The sequence below is a fragment of the Cervus canadensis genome, chromosome 32 (assembly GCF_019320065.1).
Source record: "Cervus canadensis isolate Bull #8, Minnesota chromosome 32, ASM1932006v1, whole genome shotgun sequence".
NCBI lineage: Eukaryota > Metazoa > Chordata > Mammalia > Artiodactyla > Cervidae > Cervus > Cervus canadensis.
Window position 1 is genome coordinate 27818892 of NC_057417.1, and position 25695 is coordinate 27844586.

The window sequence follows — 25695 nt, forward strand, 5'->3', positions numbered from 1 at the left end:
AGGGAGAATGCAGTGGAGCCTCAGTGAAGCAGACTGGGACTGGCCACGGCCCAGCTCAAGGATGCAGTGACTGCACTGTTCTCCAGGATTCAGGCCGTGGGAGACCAGACACAGCCCAGGCTTGAATCCTGGCCCCACCACTTACTAGGTGTGGTGGTTTAAAAACTTTTCCCACAAACGCTTTCAAATGCCTCCCTTTAGTTTAATTCCCCTCTCCTTGAGGGTAGGCTGTTCTCAGTGACTCGCTTCTAATGAACTTGCTTCTAGTATTCCTGTCTCAAGACCAGGTCATAAATAGGTGTGTGGCTGTCCCCTTCTCTCCCTCTGTCTTGGCCCACTCTCTCTGGGGAAAGCAGCTGCCCTGTCATGAGGCCGTCTAAGCAGCCCTCTGCGCAAGTCCACGCAGTGAGGAATGCAGGACTCCTAGCTATCCCCACGGGAGTGACTATCTCGGAGGCACATCGTCCTGGCCCCATCTCACCTTCACGGGACAGCAGTCTGGCTGACATCATGTCTACAGCCTCAGGACAGGTGAGAACCTCCCAGCTAAGTGCTCCCGAATTCCACAGAAACAAACAGACAACTAATGATTATGGTATTAAACTACTGAGTTTGGGAGTAATTTGTTACACAGCAGTAGAAACCCACGGTCCCAAACATGGGGAACAAGTTATTTCACCCTCCTGGACTCCAATTTCTTCCTCTATAAAATGGAGACATTACTTACTAGGAGCCAACTCTCCACGGTCTTTCATGTCTCTACATGTCCTTTGAACCAAGGCACTGACTTTTCAAGGATATCTGTAATAAACAGCCTTGGATGATAGAGACAGTTCCTCCCTCCAGAATCAAGGGCAGGCAGGCGGTCTGCATGTTTGTTAGAAAAGATTTAGGCCCCCTAACCTCAGAGTTCTTGAACAATACCACCCACTGCTTTCTGGCTACTTCCATTGCTCTGAGAAATAAAGTCTTTTATCTATGACCCAGGATCCTCAGGTCTTGCGCCAGCATCCATGAAACCACGGCAGGCTCGCTTGTCACCTTGCAAAGAAGGAAACATCCCAGACCCTTCCCACGTTGGTTCTGACTCTGCCATTCCCATAGGGCTGTTCTACAGAGATGGCCCAGGCAGAGCTCCCGGCATGTGGCAAAAGCGCTCAATAACTTAACTCTTATTCTTGCTGCTCTGGTAAAGACTCACTGTGCTTGCCATCGTCAGCGTTGTCATCGTCACTGCTTTCGTCTTTCAGCATTAGCTCCAGGGAGATGGTGCTGTTATCGTATACCACACAGTATTCCACACACTCCAGATCCACAGACTCCGGGATTAGATATTTGCCTGCCCTCTAAAGAAACCACCGGAGAAGCCTGTTGGCGGGTGGGTTAGGCTAAGCCCACACGCCCTGCACTCCACCACCGGGAGGAGCCAAGGTGGGACAGCGCCCCCTTCCTTGACCACACACAGGCCCGGAAGCCCTGAGAGTGGACCAGAGAGGCTGCCATGTTCCAAGAGTCTTCCACACCCACAGTCCCTCCTGGAGAAGCTGTCCACGGCTGATTGGACCAGAGATGATAGCCTTCCCAAAGAACAGTGGTCTAGTGACCAGCCCACAGCCGATTAGGAGCCCTGGCACAAGTGCTGAGAGAGTAGCCGTGGCTGCCTGAACTACTGACATCCTCTGCAGAAGGGTGTGGGCGATGGAGACCAAATCCAAAATCTGCCATGAAGAGGGTAGTAAGCAGACAGGCTTGAATGGACAAAAGTCACAACCCCGGGGTCCGTAACATTGCCTGGCACATCAAAGAATTAAATCAACATTTGCTTAATGAAGCTGTTGACCATGGAGGACAGGGAGAAACCTCAGGGAGTGTGTGACACTGTCAGAGACCCTCGTGGTGGACGCATGGGGTCCTGCCTCTGCCGCCCAGTGTCCAGTAGGAGGTGCCGCCTCCTGGACCTCGGATAAAATCTCCCATTCTTCCAGCCCTCCAGTAAGGTAGCCCGTCTGCCCCACATTCGGACTCTGTCGGTATACCTTCTTCACGAGGAGGGCTGTAATCACGTGGCTTTCATCATACTCCCGCTTGGACCGCACATCTGAAAAGGAAAAGTATCGAATGAGTAACTGCTTTTGCAAAGGAACACGTGACCAACGAGAGCATTAAAATATGTTAAAGTAAAATGATGAGCCAGAAACAGAGAAAATAGCTCTAATACAAATAACTAACAAAATCTTGTATCCAGAATTTATAAAGAACTTACAAATCAATGGGGGAAAAAAAAATACAGACATCTGAAGACATCTTTACCTTCAGAAACAGCTCAAGAGTACATCCAAATGGACTCCTGCCTTTGTGAAGTGTCTGCCTGAGGACACTCAAGGCCGCCAAAGAACTTACTGCTTGCTCCAGCTGACACCTGAAGACAGGGCCCCTGTCCCCCACCTCTGAGGAGGGTAAGAGCCTAATTTCGATAAGCACCAGTTAGCAGGCCCCCTTGGGTTTCACATGGTCCAACTCCCAACCCAGTTTGTAGTTTTTCACTTCCCTGACTCTGAGCCCCACGTTCCCCTTCTCTACTCCTTCACTCTCCATCTCAAAGGCCTCTGTGCAAACCGGAGTCCTGTTCACTCTGGGCTCTTCCCTGTTGCAATAGTGCACTACCGATTAAATTCTGCTTCCCCTTTGTTTATCTTTAACATGATCTAATAACAAAAATGAACCAGCTACACTCTAGCTCCAGGCAACAACATAAGTGAATCTTCATCGCATAGTCTTGAGCAAAGGTCAGAGACATGGTCTATCTGGCTTAAAAACAAGTGAAACTGGGACTTCCCTGGTGGTCCAGTGGTTAAGAAGCCCTCTTCCAAAGCAGGGGGTGCAGGTTCGATCCCTAAGATTTCACATGCCGTGGAACAACTAAGGCCACACACTACAAAGGGAGAGTCTGCACACCGCAGTGGAAGACCCCACCTGCCACAGCTAAGACCTGGCACAGCCATAAAGTACTTACCCAATAAACAGAGGTAGTTGGGTTCAGTTAATCTGGACAGTTTTGTGACCTGATTCAACATGTTGTAAAGCTCTGTTGGTTCACACAAAACCAAACCGGTCATCCTACAGGAAAGAATAAATAATGTATTAATAAAAGCTTAGTGGGGAAAAAAAAAGCTTAGTGAAATGAAAGTCACTCAGTCGTGTCCGACTCTTTGCGACCCCATGGACTGTATAGTCCATGGAATTCTCCAGGCCAGAATACTGGAGGTGGGTAGCCTTTCCCTTCTCCAGGGGATCTTCCCAACCCAGGGATCAAACCCAGGTCTCCTGCATTGCGGGCAGATTCTTTACCAGCTGAGCCATAAGGGTAGCCCAAGAAAACTGGTGTGGGAAGCTTATCTCTTCTCCAACGGATCTTCCCAACTCAGGAATGGAACCATGGTCTCCTGTATTGTAGGCAAATTCTTTACCAACTGAGCTATCAGGGAAGCCCAAAAGCTTAGCACATCTTCCTATTTTAGATGAATGACTACCAAGTCACAAAATTAAACTTTCTTAACATGTGTTCAAGGTGAAAATAATCATCAAAGTGATCAAGGAAACTTCAAAAACTTATAGTGAAGTGTGTGGGGGGGAGATAAACATTGCACACAATGCATCTGAATAAAACAGGCTGTAAAACAGTCACCAATTCATTTCTTCTTTCAGTAAATCATCACTGAATACCTACTACATGCCAGGCGCTGGAAATAACTGGTCAACTAGACCTACCCTTTCGAGGATTACAGTCCAGCATGGAAAGCAGACATTGGACAAACAAATACTTCGTTAAGTAGGGAAAGCCTTATAAAAGGGTCAGCATCCAGCGCCACGGGAGGTGCACCTAGTCGGTGGGCTGGGGGAGGGGTGGTCAGAGAAGGGCTATCTGAGATGTGACAGCTGAGACAGGAGGTTAGGCATGACTTAGGCAGGTGGAGGAGACAGAGAGGATGAAGGAGGTGGGAACACTCCTGAGAGCAGGAGGGAACTTAGCACCTGAGGTTTCAAAAGGAGCCTGGGGACAGTGGTAAGAGAGTGATGATGAAGACCCTGGGGAGGCTGATGCAGGTCCCTCATGAGACGCCTTGTGGGCTTGTTGTAAAGATCGTGGCGCTTCGTGGAAGGTGGGGCATCGCTCACTTGTACTGACAGAACTGCCCGGCCAGCCGGGGCTGTGGCTCCTGCTTACAGGGCTGCTCTTGGTTCCTGGGCACGACTGTCTCTGCGGCCCCCTGGACACTGAGCGGGGAAGGCTGGGCCTGTGCAGCAGCCTCCTGCAAGGAGGTTACCTTTTAGCCGGGGAGGGAGCAACCAGGAGCAGCCAGCAGACCTCTGCAGGCCAGTCAAGTCCAGGGACAATCTTGCTCAAGTGGACAGTTAGGGTCCACTTCAGAACTACCAGTACAATGCTCCCCAGAAAGGCTAAACCCTCGACTTGGGCCCTGGAACCTTCTCACCTCCTCCAGCACCTCAGTTCTTAGCCTCCCCACCAACATCGTCAATTTCGGTCTCCATGTCGGTCATTCCCAGTGGCACGCCAGCATCCTCTGTGCCTGTCTCTGTTCCCTTTGACAGCCAAGACCTCTCAAAAGGGATGTGTCTACACGGCCTCCACTTCCTCACCTCTGAACTCTAGTCTGAACCCCTATTGTGCCACTTATTCTTGGCTGCCTGACCTCAGGGAATGATTAGCCTTTCTATGCCTCAGTTTCTGCCTCTGTAAAATGGGGTAAAAATAGTATTGCCATTTCTGTAGAACAAGGATAATAGTACTTGTTGTGTGTGGATCAATGAAATTACACACGGAAGACATTCTGAGCAGGGAGGAAGTGCTCAGAAATTGTTAATTTTTGGTACAAACTTCTCCCCTGGAACTTCTAACCCCAAACCACAGAACCTGCTCTTATCAAGGTCATCACAAATACTCCTCCTGCCTAATCCATTTAGTCATTCCTCTGTAACCCACTTGAATGCCTCCTTCCCCAAACACTCCCCGCTCCCAGGAACCCCCACTCTCTAGGCTTCCCGCTTCCCTCTCAGATGGCTCCTATTCCAACTCTCCCCACGAGCACACCCTCAGACACAGTCATCTCCCCTCTTCTCTACCTACACTCTCACTCTGGGACAGAGCTTCTTGGCCTTGGCACCACTGACACGTGCGGCCAGGTATTTCTTGGTTGTGGGGCTGATCTGTGCACCATAGGATGTTTAGCAGGATCCCAGCCTCTACCAGGAGATGCCAGTACCAACTCCCACCCTCCAATTACAAGTGTTTCCAGACATCACCAAATGTCCCCTGCAAGAAGGGCAAAGTCCCCGTTAGTTGACAACCACCACTCCCCTAGAGTCTAGGGGATTCATCTAGTCCCTTGAATACCTCCCTGTATACCAATGACTCCCAAATCATAGCCTCTGCTTGACCTCTCCACTGACCTCCATACGCCATGTGGATGCCTGACAGGTAGCTCAAGTATAACGTGGCCAGGAAAGGTTTAAATTACAGAGGCCCACATCTCCAATATCTTCTTGTCTTTTAGTCTTCCCTGTCTCAATAAACAGCACCATTATTCACCAAGTTACTCGAGGTCACATATCTAATCCTTCATTTCCCTTCCATTAGCTCCCACCTATTAGCTCTACTACCTAAATATATTGGGCTTCCTCGGTGGCTTGGTGGTAAAGAATCTGCCTGCCAAGGTAGGAGAAGCAGGTTCAAGCCCTGGGTCAGGAAGATCCCCTGGTGAAGGAAATGGCAAACCACTCCAGTATTCTTGCCTGGAAAACCCATGGACAGAGGAACCTGGTGGGTTACAGTGCATGGGGTCCCAAAAGAGTCGAACATGACTTAGTGACTAAGCAACACCTAAATAGATATATTCCAAGCCCATCTCCAGGGCTAACATTCTAGACCAAAGTACTAGCATCTCTCTCCCAAGGACGCAATACTTCCCAATTGGGCTTCTTGCTTCTGCTTTCTCCCTATAGGCTAAACTTCACATGGCAGTCAGGGTGATCTTTGTGAAGTATGAGTTCATTGTCTTCATCTGCACTACTGTACTCACTTGTTTGCTTATTTTTATCATCAGTCTCCTCATAGTGGGATGTATGGCTCATAAGAGTGGGGACCTTGCCCTTCCTGTTCACCGCAGTATCCCCACAGTAGCCAGGACTTGTGATGCAGACCAATGTTCAATAAGCGTGTGTTTAACGAATATATTATTACTAGTCACCATTCCTGCCTTCACCAATGGGCCCATCCTGACCTAATGCCATATATCTAGATGCCACACACAGAGCCCTCCTACAGGACCTCCCAACTCATACCCCCAGGTCCTCTGCCTCTGAAAGTCCTGACCTCAGGCCATTTTGGAGCATCAGGGAAAGGGGATGGATTCTGTGTCCAGTCCCCAAACTTCATGAAGCCAACCAAAAAGCTGGCTCCTAACATACCTGGTTGATCACTCAGAGTCCATCCTCACCCTTCCACCTGCTTCTCCCCATGACAACCTCCATCTCTTCATTCACTAGTTAAGAGACTGTCTCTGGGCTTTCAGGTAAAACCTAGTCCAGCCCCAGGAAACAACTCCTTCTGACATCTCTCCTTCCCAAAGGGTGCACTCTCCCTTGCCAGGCAAGATCTGTCTCACTTGCTGGCAAACTTCAGGAGGGTCTGCACTGTCCTGACCCTAGCAGCACCCTTCTGAGAGAAGACACAGCCTTGTGAGCCACAGTGAGGAGCGCCACTGGACTGGGTGGGCAGAGGGCTGGACACAGCTAACAGCCCTTCTAGCACAACTCCAAACTTGTTTTTGTTTCTTTTTTTGGCTACACTGAGCATCATGAGGCATCATAGTTCCCTGACTCGGGATCGAACCTGTGCCCCTGGCAGTGGAAACATGGAGTCCTAATCACAGGACCACCAGGGAATTCCTGCTCCAAACTCTGAAGGGTATGAAAGGTTCTTGGCTCCACCATTTAGGTCCTAAGAATATTTTGATATTGAGCTTTTATGTAAAACCATAAAACAAATACTGATGAGGTGCTCAGCCAGGCTTGTGCCCCACCTTCTGCTCCTGACATGGGATCCTGGATATGATCAAGCTCTGAACCCAGCTTTGTTTTCACTCCCTGACCTCTGGCTGGCCTGGAGGACTGAAGGCTTTGCTCCCAACTCAGAACTGCCACCATTGGCATCTCTGCTCTTGGGGGCTGCTGGCCAGCAGCTTCAGGCTGCCTCTGTTGTCACCGGTCCACCACCTCCTAGCTGCTCTGCTGGCATGTAACTTGGGAAGCCAAATCCTTTGATGTCCAGCAGGTATGGGCCACAACTGAAAATTAAGCTATATAAACATAGTTCTCTTTTAAAATTTATGTCCCCTTTTTCCAATATTCTAGAGCCCCTAGAGAAAAATAAAACTGTCATACAGGTTGGACAGTTAACATCTTTCTAATTCTTCATTTTAGCTCCAAGGATCTGAAAGATTTAAAATACTTCACTTGAGTAAAATACTTCACTTGTGGTACAATTTTAGGGTTGAAGAGAAGATAAGCTAGCACAGAATATGTGCACCTAACAGCAAAAACTTGACAGCTCGTGGCTGTGGTCCGAAGCCTATTGTAAGGAACAAAATGGTCGGTATATGTGCATGTGTATGGCTTGTGTGGGGGTGCAGCAAGGAGGGTATCAGTGTATTTCCTATATTGTGCATAAAGATATACAATGAAGAACTAGAAAAATTAATCTATAGTGATAGAAACCAGGAAGTCAGGTATTTATATTTTCTGGGGGACTGGGACATAAGAAAACTTTCTGGAATAAAGAAAATGTTCCTATAGCTTGTTATGGGTAGTGGTTACAAGACTACAAACTGTCAAAACTATCAAACTACACACTTAAGATCTGTATACTGTATCATATGTAAACTACATGGCAATTTTTTTAATCCCCTGAAATATGAGGACACTTCTCTATGTTGGGTGGGGATGGCCCAATAGAGAATATGGGAGGTAGGGGTTCCCTGCCCTAGAGATGCCGACAGGGGCTGACTGACCTGGAAGGGATGGGGACAAGCCCCAGCCCCAGATGTAGCAGTGAACATGAGAATCTGACTCAAGTTCCTCTCCTATGGCCTCAACTCTCCCCTCTACAGGGACGACTTCAGCCCTGGCCTCTCTCAGGGGTTTCAATCCCATACTTCCTCTTGGAGTAATCCCCCAAGTGTCCACTAATATTTTTATGTGGACAATTCATCACCACTTCCAATTCAGCCCATCTAAAATAGAGCTCTTTACTTTTTCTCCACACAGCTCTCCTTCCACACAACTTCTCTCACGCTGAGTTTCCACAGCACTTTTATTTAAATCCAGATGGGCACAAACAATTCTTATCAATTCTTCCCTCTCCTTCATTGGTCCCACTTCCCCATTTCTAAAACTACCATCATAACTCAGATTATTTATCATCTCCTAAGACTCTTGCAGCACAGAAGCTGCAAGAACAAGGTTAGTCTCTCAAAATACTATGGAAGATAAGCCTCCTGAACAACCTCCCTGCCCTGCACATTTTTCCCTTGGAATCTTTGACATACCAAGGTCAGTATAATCTTCCTCAAACACAGTTCTGGTGGCATCACAAAAGCCTCTGATAAACACTTGCTTCCCAAGGAATAACTCAGCTAACAGGCATAAGCCCTGCACAATCTGGGTTTTCCAGTCTTGTATCTAAAACCACTTGACTCTCCCCAAATTCAGAAACCCACTCTCAACCTGGTCAGGTGCTGGACAATAGAGAGATGACAGTACCTGACTGCACGATGCCCTCCGTTCTAGTGGTAAGATACACGGGTGAACATGGAACAAGAGAACACTGTCAGCGATACAATAAAGGACACTGTTCTCATGTCCCAACTCCCAACAGAAATTATCTGTTCACTGTCCCCTCCTCCAGGTTTTCCTTTGGGCTCTTTTCCCTTTCTTGCTCATCTGAACACTTTCTATTGTTAACTGCCGAACTCCCAGTGCCCCTCCTTTGGGAACTCCAAAGCCCATGTGTGTGGATCTCTCCCTCCTGTGGAGCTGAATGGTCTCACTCTGGCTCTTCTTTTACATCTCAGCTTAGAGGTTTCGTCCTCCAAAGTCCTCTCTCACATAGCCCCCACCTCCACCCCAAATCTGAGTTAGATAGACCTCCTTTGTAAAGGAAAGCAACAGGGCTCAAAATAGCCTGGAGTTAAAACTCCCCTCCAATGGTGGGGTCTTCCCCACCATTCTATACAGAACAAAGAACTCCCCGCCCCCCCCCTCGCCCCCCGAAGGAAGGAATGGACATTAAGATTGATTACGTCCAGCTCCCAGCCGGTCCCAGTCTCGGCTGGTCTCAGGAATTCCTTGCCCCAGTTGTTAAAAGTTAACTAATCCAAACAATCTTGAAGAAAAACAGACCCCTCAAGACAATGTATTTCCGCATCTATGTTGCCTATATATACCTCCTCTTTTCTCCACTTAGGGCAGCAACTCACTCATCTGACTGCTGCCCCTTCTCTCCTCATTAAAGGTCATCTGTTCCTGTAGAGTATCGGTCTCATTCTTTCTCCAAACCTCGCTTTCTCTGATTCCCTTAACCTACACTTTGTGTTCCCACAGCCCCTCCTAATTCTCTAGTGTTGCCCATGTCATGCTGCTTGCAATGTACCTGCCTCCCTCACTAGACTGACTGTGAGCTCCTTAAAGGCAGAAAATGTGTGGATCCTTGCTCACCTGTGAAGCAAGTGATCTTAGTAGCTCAATGAACGAATGGAAAGGAGGCAGGAAAGAGTAAGCCCGTCATCACGCACGCCCTCCTACTTATATGTTCGACAGCACTTGGGCTAACTGCTCTTTTTCACCTCCTGCTTCCCCGTTCCCAAGTAGGCTGTCATTGGTTCCCCCTCACTGGGTTTGCACACTTCTCCAAGGTAACAGCCTGCAACACACCTACCTGCCCCACTTGACCCTGAACTTTTTTTTTTTTTGACCCTGAACTTTTTGAGGGCAGGGAGGTCTCTGCACCCCCAGAAAAGAGCAGCAGGGCAAAGGAAGCTTCTAAGTATGCTGATACATTTGAATGGTAAACTTCTAATGAGCAAAAACCATGTCTTGACTTTCTCTGTGGTGGACTCTGAACAAATCCACTTTAACTGTGCTCAACATGGTTTCTTGGCTCCTAAAGCGGAAACAACGTGACCAGGTGGACAGCACGGCTGGGCCGACCAGAGGTGAAGGGACAGCGTGACTTTGCAAGTTCTATCACCTGGATACCTGTTACCGCATCTATAACCTCTAGCGATGAGTCAGTGCTCAGGCTCTGTCATTTCTCGGGAGTGGTGTCCCTAAAGCTTTGTAAACTTAACAGAAGGTCCTGGGCATCGGGAGAGACGACAAGTGGGCGGACTGTGTGTGATCAGGGGTGGTGCACAGGAACGACAGATTAGAGGAGCCCCCATCCTCCACCTCAATCCCGGGGCTCTCAACCTCCGCTCCCCCATTTCCTTTCCAGAGCTTTCCAGAGCTCGAAGCCCCTCCAGTCCCCAGGGACAAGATGGGTGGGTTTGGCTGAACTGGCGCAGGGGAAGGATGGCTCAGATCGCACCCATTCCGTCGGGCCTCCGACCTGACCTCGGCCGGTCCCCCTGTCAGAGCCTCTGTCTGGGGCCCCACCTGCAAAATGGCTCCTCTAAGGCTCTCCAAGCCTACAGCCCGTCTTCTTCCACCTCTCGAGTGCGGACTCTCCCTCCCACTCTGACCGCGTCTGCCTCACGGGCCGCACGCAACACGACCCGCGTTATGACCCAGCTCAGGGCTGCGCTCCGGGTAGCACCCTTCAGCGGGCCTCCCCTAAAGCCCGGATGTGGCCGAGACACCGCGAGAGCTGGGATGTGGGGGCGCCGGAAGCAGCGCCGCTCTCGCGAGACAAGGCGGAGCAGAGCCGGGAGGTCTTGTGCAGTGTGGAGGTCGTTGGAGTCACTTGTCTGCTGACAGCTCTTTCGCCCGCCTGTCCGCGCCCCGCCCGCCCCAGCCATGCTTTCCGCCCTCGCCCGGCCTGCCGGCGCCGCTCTCCGCCGCAGCTTCAGCACCTCGGCCCAGGTAGGCCCTGCGAGGGGCAGCCTGCAGGTGGAGGCTCCCCGGCCTAGGCCACGTGTGTTCCTGGCTCGCGAGCAGCCTTGACCCCCGGGTCAGTCAACTTGGACCGCAGAGCCGCCCGGAGCAGACCCAAAGTTGTGTCGGTTGGGTCGACCCTGATTCCGGGCGAGAGGTGCGGGGGAGAAAGTCCCGGAGTCAGGGAGGTGGGAAGTAGTCCAGCTCCAGTACCGGGGCGCTTCTCCGAGCCTGCCAGTTCACCCTCAGAGTCTGCTCTTGACCTGTGCTCCTTAAAGCTTGAGAAGCCAGGGCTGTAGGGGCTGAAGTAACTTACCTTCCGTAGTATTTTGAGAGACCAACCTTGTTCTTGGAGCTTCCGTACAAGCACTTGTGTAATTTTTAAGTTCATAGTGCAGACAGAGCTACCCAGGGTAGAACACTGGTCCAAGGTTACACAGCCTTTTGGCCAGAGGATTAAAATTACCCTCTCCTGACCACTGTAATTTTTTTTTTTTTTTTTTGGATCACCAAACCTTCTCTCTAAGAACCCGAAGACTCTGCTTCCTCTTAAAGACCTTTTGAAGGCTGCTTCCTGCGGTTGGGAGGCCTGGGCCTGGCTTGGCCTGGGATTACTTAAGCCTAAACTATTTTTAGCCGTCTCAGGCAGCGATTCTCACTCTGGTGTGTGTCAGAATCACCAGAATACTGATAAAGATCAGAGACAGAGCGTCAGTGAAGGAGGTAGGACCTGCTGGGCCTGTTTTTACCAAGTGCCCCAGGTGATTCTAATACAACCCAACTATGAGAACCCTGGAATGCCCACATCGCCTAAAAGGGAGGTAATTGTTAAAAATGAGGTTCTGCATTTTTTACCCTCCGCCCTTCAGACCAGTCTCCTGTGTGTTCAGTTCATTTGGAAAATAAATAGACATATAAATACCTTTGAGTATCTTCTTGCCGAGAACTGTGTTGGGTGCTGCAGGTGATACCAGGATGAGTGAGAAGCAGCACTTATGCCAAAAGTGAGTAAACTTAGCACCCATAGGACCGGTGGAGGTGTTGAACAGTGACAATGAGGAGTAGGGGAAGGGAACTAACTGGAGATAAGACGGGGATTTGCTGCTATGATTTCATGAGGGGTATTGAGAGAAAGAGGAACATGGAGAAAACCAAGGATTTGGATTTCGGAGTTGAGTTACTAAGGTAGGAAAAACTGCTCGGAAAGAGTGATGGGAGTTGGGTGTGGTATTAATATTGGGAGCTCAAGTTTGGATAGATTGAGTTTTAAATGCCTATTAGACATACAGACAGAGTCATTTACAAGGCAGGTGTATAAGTCAGAAAGATGAACTTGAGCCAGATGGTACATCGGCCTAGAGGCTTTAGATCCCGTGTCCTTAACAGAAAAAATGGAATGAGCATTCAACCTCCATGTATTTATGTCTCTGTGTGTACTATTGTTCTAATATATATATAACACAAGAAAGAAATTTAAAAACAAGCTGTTCAAGTCTGTTATACAGACTTTAAAAAGCAAACTTGTGGAGGAAGTGTTACTATATATCCATTTTCAAAGCCCATTGCTAAATGGTGTGCCAAACAGTGGAAAAGGATGTCAAATCTGGCAACAGCTTGTTTAGGAAGAGATCATGAGCTGTCCTGCAATACCAGAGATTCTCATCTCACTGTAAAGATCCCATCATTTACAAGTTATGTTTTTATAAATATTAGCCGAGCTGATGAAACCTTATACAAAAAATAACATGGCCTCATTCCACTGAAAGTGTGTTGTATTCATCTTGCTTGTCACAGGGGACTGATTGATCCAAGGACCCTAGTTGAGGACACCAGGTCTGTCTGTTTCTTGGTAGATATTAATTCTTTACCTGTTAGATAAAAATTAAGACATAATCTTTGACATTTACATCCTGCACACCAAGGGGACTGTATTGTGCTCCCCGTGTTGAAACCCTGGTCAGTCATGGGAGCCAGGCTGAGAAATCTGGGCATGAGGAATTTGAGAGGATTTTTGAGCAAGGCAATGATGAAAACTTTGAATTTAGGGGAGGATGGTTGAGAGGTAGAGCTGAGGACCTAAGTTAGACAGTGGAATCAGAATGGAAATCAGGGGCAGGTTAGGAAGATGTTTGAGATGCCAGCTCCTTTGTGTCTTAACTGGGTTTCTCTAATAAGGAAAGAGGCAGGAGATAGGAATAAAGGTTTAAATGTGGGTGAACACAGGTGCCACTTGGGGACAGGGATGGGAGAGGTAGCGAGGATAAATTTATTTACACAGTTGGGTTAGTGAGACCAGTGGAATGCCTAACAGAACTGGAGACGTGGAGTTGGAATCTGGGAGTTCCTGGGATTCGGGACAAGGTGTGGGGGTGATCATTGAAGGTTCAGAGGTGGGTGAGATTCCAGACTTCAAGTTCTGGGTGGTTGGTCCAGCTAGTTTTCTGTGAAGTCAGGGGTCCAACTTAAAAAAAAAAAAAAAAGGAGACTCTGTCGTGTCGTCGCTGCTGGCCTTTCAGGCTCTGGTAAGAGAGCATATCGCTGGAGGGGAAGGGGATCGTTGAGTCTGCAGTGAGGTTTTTTTTTCCTTCTAGTCGGATGCCAGTCCAAATCTCTACATTTTTACTTCCTACAAATTCTCCTGTTCTTTTCTGAACACTGGATCTCCTTCATGAACTTTGACCCTGTCTGGTTTGGGAACCCCTTACAGTGCTCCTGTTTCTGGCATTTCTGCCCCTCATTGTCGAATGACAATGGAAAAGGCCATTTTCCTCCTGGAAAAGACCAGAATCCTGGCCTTGCATTATCTTTGGCTTTCTTTTTCTAGAACGTGTGTCTAGTGGGTAGGTCTCCCTGTGCGCCGCGAATCCCTTATGGAACCTGGGAGGATAAAATATAAAGAGTAGACAACAGATACCCTGGTGCCAAAGAAGAGAAAATTAAACTTGGGTCCCTGAAGTCAAACCAGTTGAATCCATATGGCAAGGTGTTGACATTTGTTAAGGCAAGTGATCATTCACCCCTCAAAACTCTGCTGTTACTCTGCTCCTTGCTCCCTCAGCATTTGGGTTTAGAGGACACTTATAAAATTAAGTAACCAATCTCAGAAGCTTATATTTGATGGGTATTCTCTTTGGAATCAGCTTTTCACTCCAAGAACAAGGATATGTATGTTCAGTCTCACTGCTGTAGGCTGTTTTGGTCTCACATGGGAGCAAAACGAAAAAAAAAAAAAACCTGAATTCGAATCTTACTTGTAGTATATGCCCTTGCAAGTTTTAATTTCTTCAAGCAGATCACACTGTGCGTCAGGTGGTTTTTTGAGTTTGTTTTGGTTTGTTTTGGTTTGCTGGGTTTGGTTTTGTTAACAGAAGCCCATTATTGCTGGCTTCCGTCGCTGTGGAACACAGCCTGCAGCCGTGGTGTAGATGCTGCCCTCCAGGACTGTGCACCGGCCTTGGAGCGCCCACGGCTGCTCTTTTCTCAGATTGTCTTCTTCCTGGCCTGCCTGCCAGGATAGGCCCTCCTTCTCGTTTGTGAGTCTAGACTGGAGACAGCCTCCCTGAGGTTGGCTGGGGTTTGGGTTAGGCCCTGCGCGAAACCTAGAGGGAAGAGTGCCTCTTGTGTGAGGGGAGTGAGCTTTAGGGCAGGCCTTCGCTTCAGGACAGCTCTTTGCCCTCAGCTCCTGGGCATCTCATGCCTGGCCGCTCAGGTGCTGACCAGGGTCTGATTCACTCCTACAGCCCCCAGGTCCAAGCGCTGGCCCAGTGATAGGATTTCATAAATGTTTGTTTATAGGTTTTAAAACCTCACGTTGCAGGAGAAGCTTCTGTTAGCAGCCCAGCAGCCGAGTGAGTAGTTAGCTCGTCTCTCGAGGGTATGGGAGAAGTGTGCCCTGACCCTCACAGCATCTGGAGGCACAGGTCCCCCCATTTTCCTGAGGCATGCCCTGAACGTCCGGAAGGCCTTAGGGGTGGTAGGAATACTATCACCTCTTCGTTTGGTACCACTACAGTAAAAGAGGCCAGGGGCCAAGGTCTGCGGTTTTCACCATGTGAATCCTGTTAATGCTGATTCCCTCTTCAAAGTTCTGTCTGTGTGCCTCTTTCTAGAACAATGCTAAAGTAGCCGTGCTGGGGGCTTCCGGAGGAATTGGGCAGCCGCTTTCGCTTCTTCTGAAGAACAGCCCGCTGGTGAGCCGCCTGACCCTCTATGATATCGCCCACACGCCCGGAGTGGCCGCCGACTTGAGCCACATCGAGACCAGAGCGACCGTGAAAGGTGCTGGGCTCACTGACCCCATGGACCGTTCATCTCTTCTCCCCAGTAGTCCAGGATCCAGGTTTAGAGTGAGATTCTTGGGTGGAACTAGGTGTTCAGAGACTTGGGGTTTCCATGTCCATTATAGAATTAAATTTTATAAATTAGTGCAGCTTTTTGGACTTGTCTCTAAAAATGCAAGCAGTGTCTTTCAGAAAAACAACAGTGGCCTGATGTTCCCATTTAAAATTTTTTATAATTTAAAATAATAGGAGTGTAGGGGTAGGGGGAGCCTCCTGCAGGGACATGGGGCGGTAAGCGGTACTGTCCCTGGTGTGCTGCCTGTGCCTTCTGGGCCGGGCCATCCCTCCACCCCAGGGCTTCCTCCGCCAGCCTCTTCAAAGCACAGCCACTTAGGGAAATCTGAAATGAACATAGGTATATTATCCAAGAAGTCGTTCATAATCACATACAGTTATATATAGCCTGCTCATTTAACCTTCACATTATAGCAGCGTTTATCTGCGTCACCAGATTCTTGGTAAAATCATTTTTAAAGAGGTATTCTAAGTTACAGCTTATTTATTGTTATACCCATGCTGTTGGCCACTGGGCTGTTTTGTGTTGCGCTGTATTACAAATATTTCTGTAAGCTGTGATAAGCATCTTTTTATCTTTACATTTTGTTCCTTAGGATCCTAAAAGTAGAATGAGTAGGTCCTGCTGTGATGCAGCTTTTACTTTAGAATGTCAGATTGCTGTGCAGGAAGCTTGTACTGCTTCCCGTCTCTGCTGATGGTGTTTGCACGTGTCCTCGGTGGGTGTAGACACCCCAGGAGGTTGACTTGTCAGGTCACATGCTTGTGTGCCTGCCAAGGTCCCTGTGCACTAGTTTGCTTGCTTTCTCTTGGGCTGTGTGTTTTAGAGTTTCCAGAAGCACACTCAACAGGGAACAGTCAAATCCAAGCAGATTTTGGTCATTGGAGCCAATTCCCCTGAGATGTTTGAAAGTGAACCTTCTTCTCCACAGGTGATAGGAGTAAACAAAGTCAATGCTAATATGTCGAGTCCCTGTTTATCATGGCAGGGATTCTCTCTCCTGGCCTCCACGGCACCTTCTGATCTGACCCCAAAGTGGAGCTTTTGTTAGGATGACCGTGACGTGGAATAAGCAGCTCTTACTGGGAGCTGAGCAGGGCTCAGAGGTGCTGGCAAGTCGTGTCAGATAAGGCCAAGTGGCTGACTTGGATGGTTATTCCGTTCTGTACGGGGGCTGGGCCATAGAGGCTGGGGGAAAGTGGAGTGAAAGGGACTGTCCTGCCAACTGGAGTCATCCAGACCATGGCGGTAGTTCTCAAGGAGAGGAACCCCTTCACAGATAGCCCTTCCATCCTGTCTTGAGGCCTGTGGTCAGATTTGGACCTGTGTGGGGCTGTCCTCCTGGGCTCTGTCTGCGTAGATGTGCTAGCCTCTGTGGGTCAGAAACTGTGAAACTGCTCGCTTGAGTGTTTGTTTTTTTTCCAGGCTACCTTGGACCTGAGCAGCTGCCAGACTGCCTGAAGGGCTGCGATGTGGTGGTCATTCCAGCAGGAGTCCCAAGAAAACCAGGTGTGTGTTGAAAGCCTTGCCTAGCGTCTCCCTGGAAATCAGCTGAGGATGTGGTTTTCCTTGAAAAATGGAGCTGGTCTTTTCTCTGCTGCAGAAAAGATTCCAGGCTCCCAGATGCCTGTGGGATGCAGACAGAGCCCTGCACAGGTCACTGGGTCGCCTCGCCCAGTCTCTTGGGTTTTCTGCACAAAACACCCTTTTCTCCACGCACCTCTGCCTTGGAAGGCTTACTGATCCTCCTCGGGAATAACCCCCCTCTCTCCCCTCCCCATGCTCCACCCGCAGCGACCTCTGTCTTGGCACTTGTCAAACTGGGCCGTTTTCCCTACAAGATGGGTTTACTTGTCAGGGACCCTGTGCCACCAATGTTTGAGTTTCATAACAATAAACACACAGCACTCGGCACATGTTTGGAAATTCATCCTGTGGTTTATGAACAATATTGAATTGGATTGTTCTCAGGTATGACCCGAGATGATTTGTTCAATACCAATGCCACGATTGTGGCCACCCTGACCGCTGCCTGTGCCCAGCACTGCCCGGAAGCCATGATCTGCATCATCTCAAATCCGGTGAGTGCCCACCACTGGCAGGTGGGCGGCTGCAAGTGCCGCGTGGAAGTTCAGTGTGCAGCTGTGCTTAGAGTGGAGAATAAGCGGGTTGATGTGCTGAAGTGGATAAAGGGGATGAATACCGAGACGCCCTTAAATTTATTTCCTGAGGATTCTTTCTGGCCTACACCATGTGAGTTGTAACCTGGATTTCCCATCAGCCGTGTGCCTTTGGGCAGGTCACTTCCCTTCTCAGTATCTTAGTCCCTCCACCTGGAGAAAGGTCCGTTCCTCAGGCTGCCTGTTAACTCCTTTTATTGTGCTCCACTCAGGCTTTGCAGTTCCCGCTGCTCCGGCCTCCTCTCCCTCCTCACACTCACACCTGATCACATACACAGCCACCCCCACCCGCCCCTACCCAGGCCCTGCTCGCTGGTTTTTGTAGGAAGCTTGTTCCTCAGTTCAGAAACTCCGGGTTGGGTGCTGTGTCCCCCCAAGAAGTCAGCTAGGGCTCGCATCCCCACCCCAGCAGGGCCCCTGGTTGCATTTGACAGCAGCCTCCTCTGTCTCTCCCTGCTGATTGAATCTGGACTCTGGTCTCCGAGTACGAGAAGGACCTGGGTGAAAGTGCGGTGACACTGGCCACGGGTGAACACCCAGAGCTTGTGACCAGGGCCTCTGAGAAGAGGGTCCTGCCCTCTGCAACCAGCTCCCCTTTCCTCGGGGCCCACGGGCCAAAAGTTGTTGGAGCTGATTAACCGTTACCTGATATAAATCTTGCTGGTTTTGTCTTATTTTTTTCATGTACCAGGTAATATGTTAAGCATTTGCCGTGTATTAAGACTGTTAACCTTCATAGTAACCTCATGAGGTAGTTGTCTTCCAGTTTTACAGATAAAGAAACTGAGTCCCAGGGAGTTGCCGTAACTTGCCCAGGGTTATGATGCAGAGTGCCAGAGCTGGGACTTGGCCCTGGGCCATCTGAGCTTGTAGCCCTGTAGTAGGCTGTTTTTTGTTTTTTTTTTAAAGAATGGTCTTAAAAAAAAAAAAAAAAAAGAATGGTCTTTAGGGCCTAAGGCCCAGCTGGAGCAGAACTTGGCCTGTGGAGCCTTCCTCCCATTTTTAAGTTAACTGTTGAAGGATTACTTGCGCATGTGAACACTGGGGTCGGAGGTCACCAAGGGGAAGAGTGCCTGCAGCAGTGAAGGGCGTCTTCTTTCACAGGGCGGGGGGCTAGGGGACGAAGCAGTCTTTTAGAGTAGGAGGCCTTCCATGCTGAGGCTCAGGTACCAGACAGGGCAACTTATTGTGGCACCTTCAGGCCTGCTAATAGTCTGATGAGTTTTCCTTCTGTCACATGGCTCTGCTCTCAGAATGCAGGCGAATTGTGCCTTTCTCTTGGATTTACTAGGTTAACTCCACCATCCCAATCACAGCGGAAGTTTTCAAGAAACACGGAGTGTACAACCCCAATAAAATCTTCGGGGTGACAACCCTGGACATTGTCCGAGCCAATGCCTTTGTCGCAGAGCTGAAGGTAAGAGCTGCATCGGACATCTTTCACGCGGCCTTTCTGATCCTCCATGTCCATCCTTGGCTCACTGATGGGTGTGGAAGACACCCGGGCCCTGAGAGATCACGTGTAATCTGAGGGTGGTGTTAAAGGTCTTCATAGCTCACCTCCTTCATGGGAAGCAGCTCTCACATTTTTGTGGGGAATGCAGACCGCGGATGCCTGCGGGCTGAGACTGGCCGGCCCCTGCGTGTACCAGCCCGGCCTCCCTGCGCCACCCAGGGTGCAGGCTTTCCCGGGGTTTCTCGCTGGCTGGAAGCGGGTTGTGCTCCTCATACTCTCTGCCGCTGATAACTGGCCTTCGCAGGATTGACCTGCTCATCGTTAGACAAATGATAAGATCAGCAAGCAGGAAGGGCTTGGGCGAGCTCCTGAGATGGTGTCAGCGTTGTTACCCCGGGTCTGTGTCCTGATTCGCTCCTGCTTGGGAACCGGTAGTGGCTTAGACTCCTCTCGGCTCCCGCCAGCTGCCAGCTTCTTCCTGAGCTGCCAGACCCGTCCTGGGGTGGGTGTGGCACCAGCGCTGGGTCCAGAGTCCTTGGTGTGTTTCGCAACTCGCTGTCTAATCTCCCTGGTTGTGGACCCTGCAGAGCCACTTCCTCCCTCCCCAGTAAACGTCCCTCTTGAGCTTCAGGCCATTTGTTGTGACTCTGCAGAGGAGGGTTCCCATCCAGCCTCCCACCATTTAGGAATAATTGTCGTGCACGTGGCCTGGTGAGAAGGGCTCGCACAGGATTTGACCTCCATCTTCCGCCCCTGCGCCCAGCACCTCTCTCCAGGATGTGGATGGCATGGTGCCCGCACAGTCATTCTTGCTGTGGCGTGTTCCTCAGGCTGTGTTCTCCATGTGGGGGCAGATATTGAGACATGGCCCCAAGGCCTGGGAGCTTTATGGAGTGAAGTGGAAAGAGACACTTTAATTCCGGAGACAATGAGTTTGAGCAAACTCTGGGAGACAGTGAAGAACAGGGGAGCCTGGCAGTCTGCATCCATGGGGTCGCAAAGAGTTGGACGCGGCTGAGCGACTGAATGACAATTCCGGAGACAGTTGGATTGGATAACCAGTTCAGCACGTGTGTTTGGAGTGAGATTGTTGGTACCATGTTCTTGTGCCCAGCCTGGCACCCTGCTCCGTCAGCCCTCTGCTGCTGGGCCCGCCCACCCTTGTGACTGGGCTCCCCTTGCTGGGTGAAGCAGGTTCCTAACTCAGGGCATCTCTCTTTAGCAGCCAGAGCATTAGGGGACTGCTCACCCTCCTCCTATAACTCCCACCAGCATCTTTTTCTGTGATAAGTAATACCTGAGTTGCAGATTCTCGGGGGGCATGATGCCTCAGGTTTAACAAGTGAATCAGCCATCCCAACAAGCCACGCTTAATGAACTGCGGTGTCGTGACCCCTTTCCACTTGGTTCCCTCCTTTCGGTCCCAGTCACTGAGTTGACAGACTTCTCACCCCTGGCTTTTCTAGAATCTCGCTTTCATGCGAGGGGAAGAGAATCTGCTTTGTTCACGGTGAACACACTGTGGGCATGTGAGTCTGGGCTAACAGGCGTGACAGCAGGTGTGGGAAGGAGGGCTGTCGTCCTCTGATCCCAGGAAGCTGTCAGACCGAGGGGGACCCGCTGGGACCCTCCAGGGAGGCAGTTTCCAGCCCGTTGTGGAGGGAAAGCCTCACAGTGTCCTCGCCAGATGCCAAGGTCCTGCTCGCTGCGCGTGCTCAGGCTGGTGTCAGAGCGTGCGGGCGCGGGGGTGGTGGGAGAGGTGAGCGCGGCGGGAGTCACCCGCCGGCCTCTTGCCCGGCTTCTTTATTTTGTTCTTGAGTTTTGTGGATATTCCCAGTGTTGGTGCTTCATGTGCATATGACGTGTTTGACACTCAAAGTGCTTGTTTAAAAACTAATCCGACTTCACGCTTTTCCTGACCAGGATTTGGACCCCGCCCGAGTCAACGTGCCCGTCATCGGTGGCCACGCTGGGAAAACTATCATCCCCCTGATCTCTCAGGTGCATGTCACACGTGTGTGTCTCCTCGCCCGGAGGCCCCCAGACCACGCGCGCCCTTCAGAGACCTCACCCTCCGTGGTGGCTTTGAAAGGATTCCTACTATGGATGCAGCCCCACCCCACTTGTCTGGGGGCCTCCTGATGGCCTGGGGGCTGTGGGAGTGAGTGTGGCCAAAAGGTGTTAGGACGGCCAGCTCCCACACACGCTGAAAACTGCTGGTGGAAGCACCCGCTGCCTTCCCGATTAGGTCAGAGCAGGCAAGGCTGCCTTGTATAAAAATGAGGAGAGACAAGGTAAACACCCCCAGGAACGAGATAAATCACCTCATGACCTCGGAAGAAAATACTGAGGAAACACTTTGTAACCTGAATTGATGGACATCCCACAGAGTGGGCATTCAGTGCCCTTGACTGCTGTCATGAAAGACGGGAGGGCGGAGGGAGCAGTCAGAGGCGAGATCCCTGAGTGCCGTGGGCCCTGCCAGGACCCTGAACAGCAGAGGGAAGTAGGGGGCAGTTGGTGACTGGTGAGTAAGGTCTGTGGTCTAGTTCATCATGCGTGATACTAATTCCCTGCTCTTCATAACTGCATCCTGGTTACGTAAGATATTAACGTCAGGGTAAGCCGGGTGAGGAAAATCTTCCTGCTATTTTTATAGCATTTCTATAAGTCTAAAATTAGTCCAAAAAAGAGCAAGTTTTTTTAAAAAAATGAGTAGGGATCTCACCTCACCTCCCAACAAAGTCAGCTTTTTCTGTCAAGAAAGTGTCTTAAGTTCCCATGTGGCCGCGATGCCCGGCCCCCACGGGACGGGGGCCAGGAGGGCGTGGGGCCTTGGAGCCCGGGCCCGCTCATGTGCTCCCTGTGCCTTCTGCTTGCAGTGCACCCCCAAGGTGGAATTTCCCCAGGACCAGCTGACCACCCTCATCGGTCGGATCCAGGAAGCCGGCACAGAGGTGGTCAAGGCGAAGGCTGGAGCAGGTAGGTCTCAGGGGCAGCCCCGGGCCCTGGTTAGAGTCTGTGCTGAAGACGTGAGCACCTGGCAAGGAGCAGGGCCTTTTCTCAGTCTCACATCCGTCCGCTTGGCACGCCACCCCCGTCAGAGGGCAGCTCAGCCTGCCGGTGGCGTGGAGCAGCGTCTGAGGTCAGCAGAGCTAATTCCGTGCCGTTCCTGCATCTGTCAGGTCAGGGAATGCTGCTGTCCATTCCCGGTGACTAGAAGGCTGGAGGTCACGCAGGTGGACTTTCAGCCGGCGGGGGAGCGCGCCTGGATCTCTAGGTCACGACGCTGACGTGGCTCACCCGCCTGTATCCTCCTAGGCTCTGCCACCCTGTCCATGGCATACGCCGGAGCCCGCTTTGTCTTCTCCCTCGTGGATGCGATGAACGGAAAGGAAGGAGTCGTCGAGTGCTCCTTCGTTAAGTCCCAAGAGACGGACTGTCCGTATTTCTCCACACCGTTGCTGCTGGGGGTACGTACCTGGGGGCCGGGGCTCAGCTGGAAGGAGGAGCGTGTTCTGTAGTGGAGAGCCAGCTGCTCCACCCGGAGCCTTCGCTCCATGACTCGAATGTCCGTGACCAGGGGCCGTCCCCGCTCCCCTGGGGGGTAGAGGCGCCCCCGAATCAGGAGCAGGGAGACACCTCTGTCTGGGGGCCTGACGGGCTCTCACGGCTCCAACAGCTGGTTGGCAGCGACCACCAGGGCAGCCATCCTAACGGGACCCTCGTGTCCCGAGGCGGCCCGCGGACGGCTGCCGGTAGCAGCTTTCCCACGCCAGCCTGCGCTTGTCTTGAGCCCAGGGCCCGCCGAGGCCTGGACCGCTGTTAGACGTTCAGGGCTGGCGTTCCTGGGCCGCTCAGACAGGGCCCTTCTAGTCAAGTTGACAGCTTCAGCCAGGCTAGTCTGGGGCAGCTGTCTGGTCTGCTTGGCTCCTCCCGGGTGTTCAGGGAGCAGCTTTCCATGTCTCCGCCGTTGGCACCTGCTGGCCTCAGGCTGGTGTGTGCTCGCCTTCCTCTCATGCCCAGAAGAAGCCCTTCCCATAGCCCCCTGGTGTCCACAGTCCCCGGGACTCACCCTGAAGAGGTTAGTTCTGGAACCCATTGAGCAGGTGTGGCATGTTGAAGCCCATGGGCTGATGGTTCCGACCAGGGAGCGTCAGGCGGCCTGGAGGCCAGGCTGCTCTCTTCCTAATACCCAGCGTTTACCTACTTACTTACATTGGGTTCAGGTGGACATTTAAGTGTTTCTTCAGTCCTTAACCAACTTGGGAAAGAAACTAGCTCCCCGAAGTAAGCTCTGTGTTGGGAGAATAACTCGTGTTACTAATTATTGAATTCTTTGTGCACCAGCTGACCCAGGTTTGTCCTCACAGCCTTCTGTGAGGTGGATGAGGAGACAGACTTGGCGTTTGAGCGCCCGGGCTGTGCTCACAGCGAGTTCCGGGGCCTGGCTCCCAGCCCGGGGCTGGCTGATGGAAGCCTGAGTTCCCGGCACGGCTCACAGCCGTCCCTTCCCACCCCATCTCATCCCATCCCCGATGTGTGTGACTCCCTCCGCAGGCTGCCCAAAGCCGCCGGCCGCTGGTGTAGACAGGCTAGGCAGGGCTGGCAAAGTTACAAGCAGGCTCTTCTGTAACAAACTCGTTCAGGGAAGCTTTATTGTAAAATGTTACCACCTCCCCTCTCTCCTTCAGAAAAAGGGCATCGAGAAGAATCTAGGCATCGGCAAGGTCTCCCCTTTTGAAGAGAAGATGATTGCTGAGGCCATTCCTGAGCTGAAAGCCTCCATCAAGAAAGGAGAGGAGTTTGTCAAGAACATGAAATGAGAAGGCGCTTAGTGAGCAGTCGGTCTCCTTAACTTATTAAGGCATCATGTCACTGTAAAGCTGTTGCAGATACTTTTGTTGTTTCAATTTGCTTGGTTGAGGAAGATTGTGTTAACGAACCACCCCTTCCCAATCTCAGTCAGTCTGTCGGTGCATCAATAAAAGCAGGCTTTGATTTTCTTTTTCAAGGTCTCCTCCAGTTAAATACTGTGATTTCTTCCCCGTTAGAATCTACTGCAGGGTGTCTGTCTGGCGTCTCTCCCATCACGAGTCAGAACTCCATGTTATTTAAAATTTAGACTGAAGCATCGTGGTCTCCTCAGTAGCTTCAGGTCTAAAATCTCGATCAGTAACTGCTTCTCCCAACCCTGCGTTGTGAGCGGTCACACCCTGGGGCGTGGGAGCTGGGGGAAGGGCCCACTCAGGCTTGATTCCTCTGCGTCCTCTCCTCTGCTGGTTGCCTGTCAGTGGCCGCCGCCAGGCCGCTATCTCCTGTCCCGTTGGTTTTCTGGCCCAGCAACCAGCACTGCTGGCTGGATTTCATCCTCTTCTCGTTGAGCCCTCATGTTCAGTAGCAGTGACAACAGAATTGTGAGGAAGGCTGGGCAGGGGCAGAAACAGCCAAGACAGAACACCAGCTGCCGCCACAGGGCCGAGGACACGGAAGGGTTCCTGTCCTCGTCAGTAGCCGGCAGGGGCTTTGTGGCATAAGCTGAGCTTAGGATAAATGTGGGGGGATTAAAGGGAGGCCCGATTCCCTTCAGACACAGGCTGCTCCCCAGAAGCCATGGCCTCCGAAATGGAAAGTGAGACCTCCGTGCCTGAGAAAGAACCTCCTCACGACAGGTGATGACCTTCCCTTGAAAGGCAGGTGGGGGCGAGCTTCGCCCAGTGGACAGACACTATCTGCAGCTTTCTTGTCCCCCAATTAAATGTCAAGTATGACATCGCCGTTTTCTTACAGAAGTGATAATGTTCATTGTTGAAAACCTAAAATGTAAGTCAAATAATAAAGCAGGAAATTGTCACTGATAATAGTATTTATGCTGTTAATTTTGCATATTTCAGAAGCAGAGATAATGTTTCTGGTGCCACTGTGTAACCTGTCCTGCTGGTTATTACTGTGTAACACACACAGTATAGTTGTGCAGAATTTCTCACGATTCTGCAATTGACAAGATTCCACCAGAAAATTCTGCTCCGCCAGGTGTAGGGGCCTGGCCAGCCCGGCACGTTCAAGATGATGTCTCGGGCTCATGGCTGCTACCGGGGGGCGATGAAGGGACAGCCGGGCCCCATGAGGCCCCCGCAGCAGGCTGTGCGGGTTTTTTCTTGCTTGATGGCTCAGGGTTCCCAAAAGTGCAAGAGCAGAAGCTGCCTGGCATTAAGGCTTAGGCTCGGAACCAGCACAGCATCACTTCTGCTACATCCTTGTGGCTTAAGCAAGTCATAAGGCAAGCCCTGGTCCATGGTGGGAAGAGCCTCAAGGGCCTGAGTCCCCAAGCCCTGGTCCTGTGGGAGCCAACTTGGGAGATCAGCTGGTACATGGGATTCTTTTACTGTAAGTATATATGCGTCTTCCCATATCTCTTGCTTAATTGCTGGGTAATCATTAAGGTGAATGTACTGTGAGATGTACTCCACTCTTGCTGCATAATCAGATGGTTTGGGTTTTCACTCCTAGGAAGAGCGTGGCTGTGAACGTCAT

The 25695-nt window shown here is 50.8% G+C and overlaps 2 protein-coding genes across 4 annotated transcripts in view; one reads left to right on the forward strand and one right to left on the reverse strand.

Annotated features, from left to right (window-relative positions):
• Positions 1-11724, reverse strand: part of STYXL1 (serine/threonine/tyrosine interacting like 1) — a 27921-nt gene extending 16197 nt beyond the window's left edge. The window contains exons 1-4 of one of the 3 annotated variants that reach the window (XM_043455461.1): positions 11486-11724; positions 3014-3117; positions 2037-2098; positions 1202-1346 (exon numbers count right to left, since the gene is read on the reverse strand). In XM_043455461.1, coding sequence (XP_043311396.1) covers positions 1202-1346; positions 2037-2098; positions 3014-3116 — 310 coding nt within the window. In that variant the 5' untranslated portion in view covers position 3117; positions 11486-11724. Of the gene's footprint in view, positions 1-1201; positions 1347-2036; positions 2099-3013; positions 3118-10731; positions 10900-11485 lie in introns of those variants that run through there. The other 2 variants (XM_043455459.1, XM_043455462.1) reach the window with 2 other exon arrangements.
• Positions 10938-24167, forward strand: MDH2 (malate dehydrogenase 2). The gene is made up of 9 exons (XM_043455458.1): positions 10938-11157; positions 15279-15447; positions 16951-17034; positions 17497-17606; positions 18997-19122; positions 21085-21162; positions 22044-22143; positions 22483-22634; positions 23856-24167. The coding sequence occupies exons 1-9, from the start codon at positions 11092-11094 to the stop codon at positions 23985-23987; spliced, it is 1017 nt and encodes a 338-aa protein (XP_043311393.1). The 5' UTR covers positions 10938-11091; the 3' UTR covers positions 23988-24167.
• Positions 24168-25695: the final 1528 nt, after the last annotated feature.

Coding starts and splice junctions, on each gene's coding strand:
- MDH2 (XM_043455458.1), top strand. CDS start 11,092: ATGCTTTCCGCCCTCGCCCGGCCTGCCGGCGCCGCTCTCCGCCGCAGC. Junction 17,607..18,996: donor TCTGCATCATCTCAAATCCG/GTGAGTGCCCAC, acceptor TGGATTTACTAG/GTTAACTCCACCATCCCAAT. Junction 22,144..22,482: donor CAAGGCGAAGGCTGGAGCAG/GTAGGTCTCAGG, acceptor GTATCCTCCTAG/GCTCTGCCACCCTGTCCATG.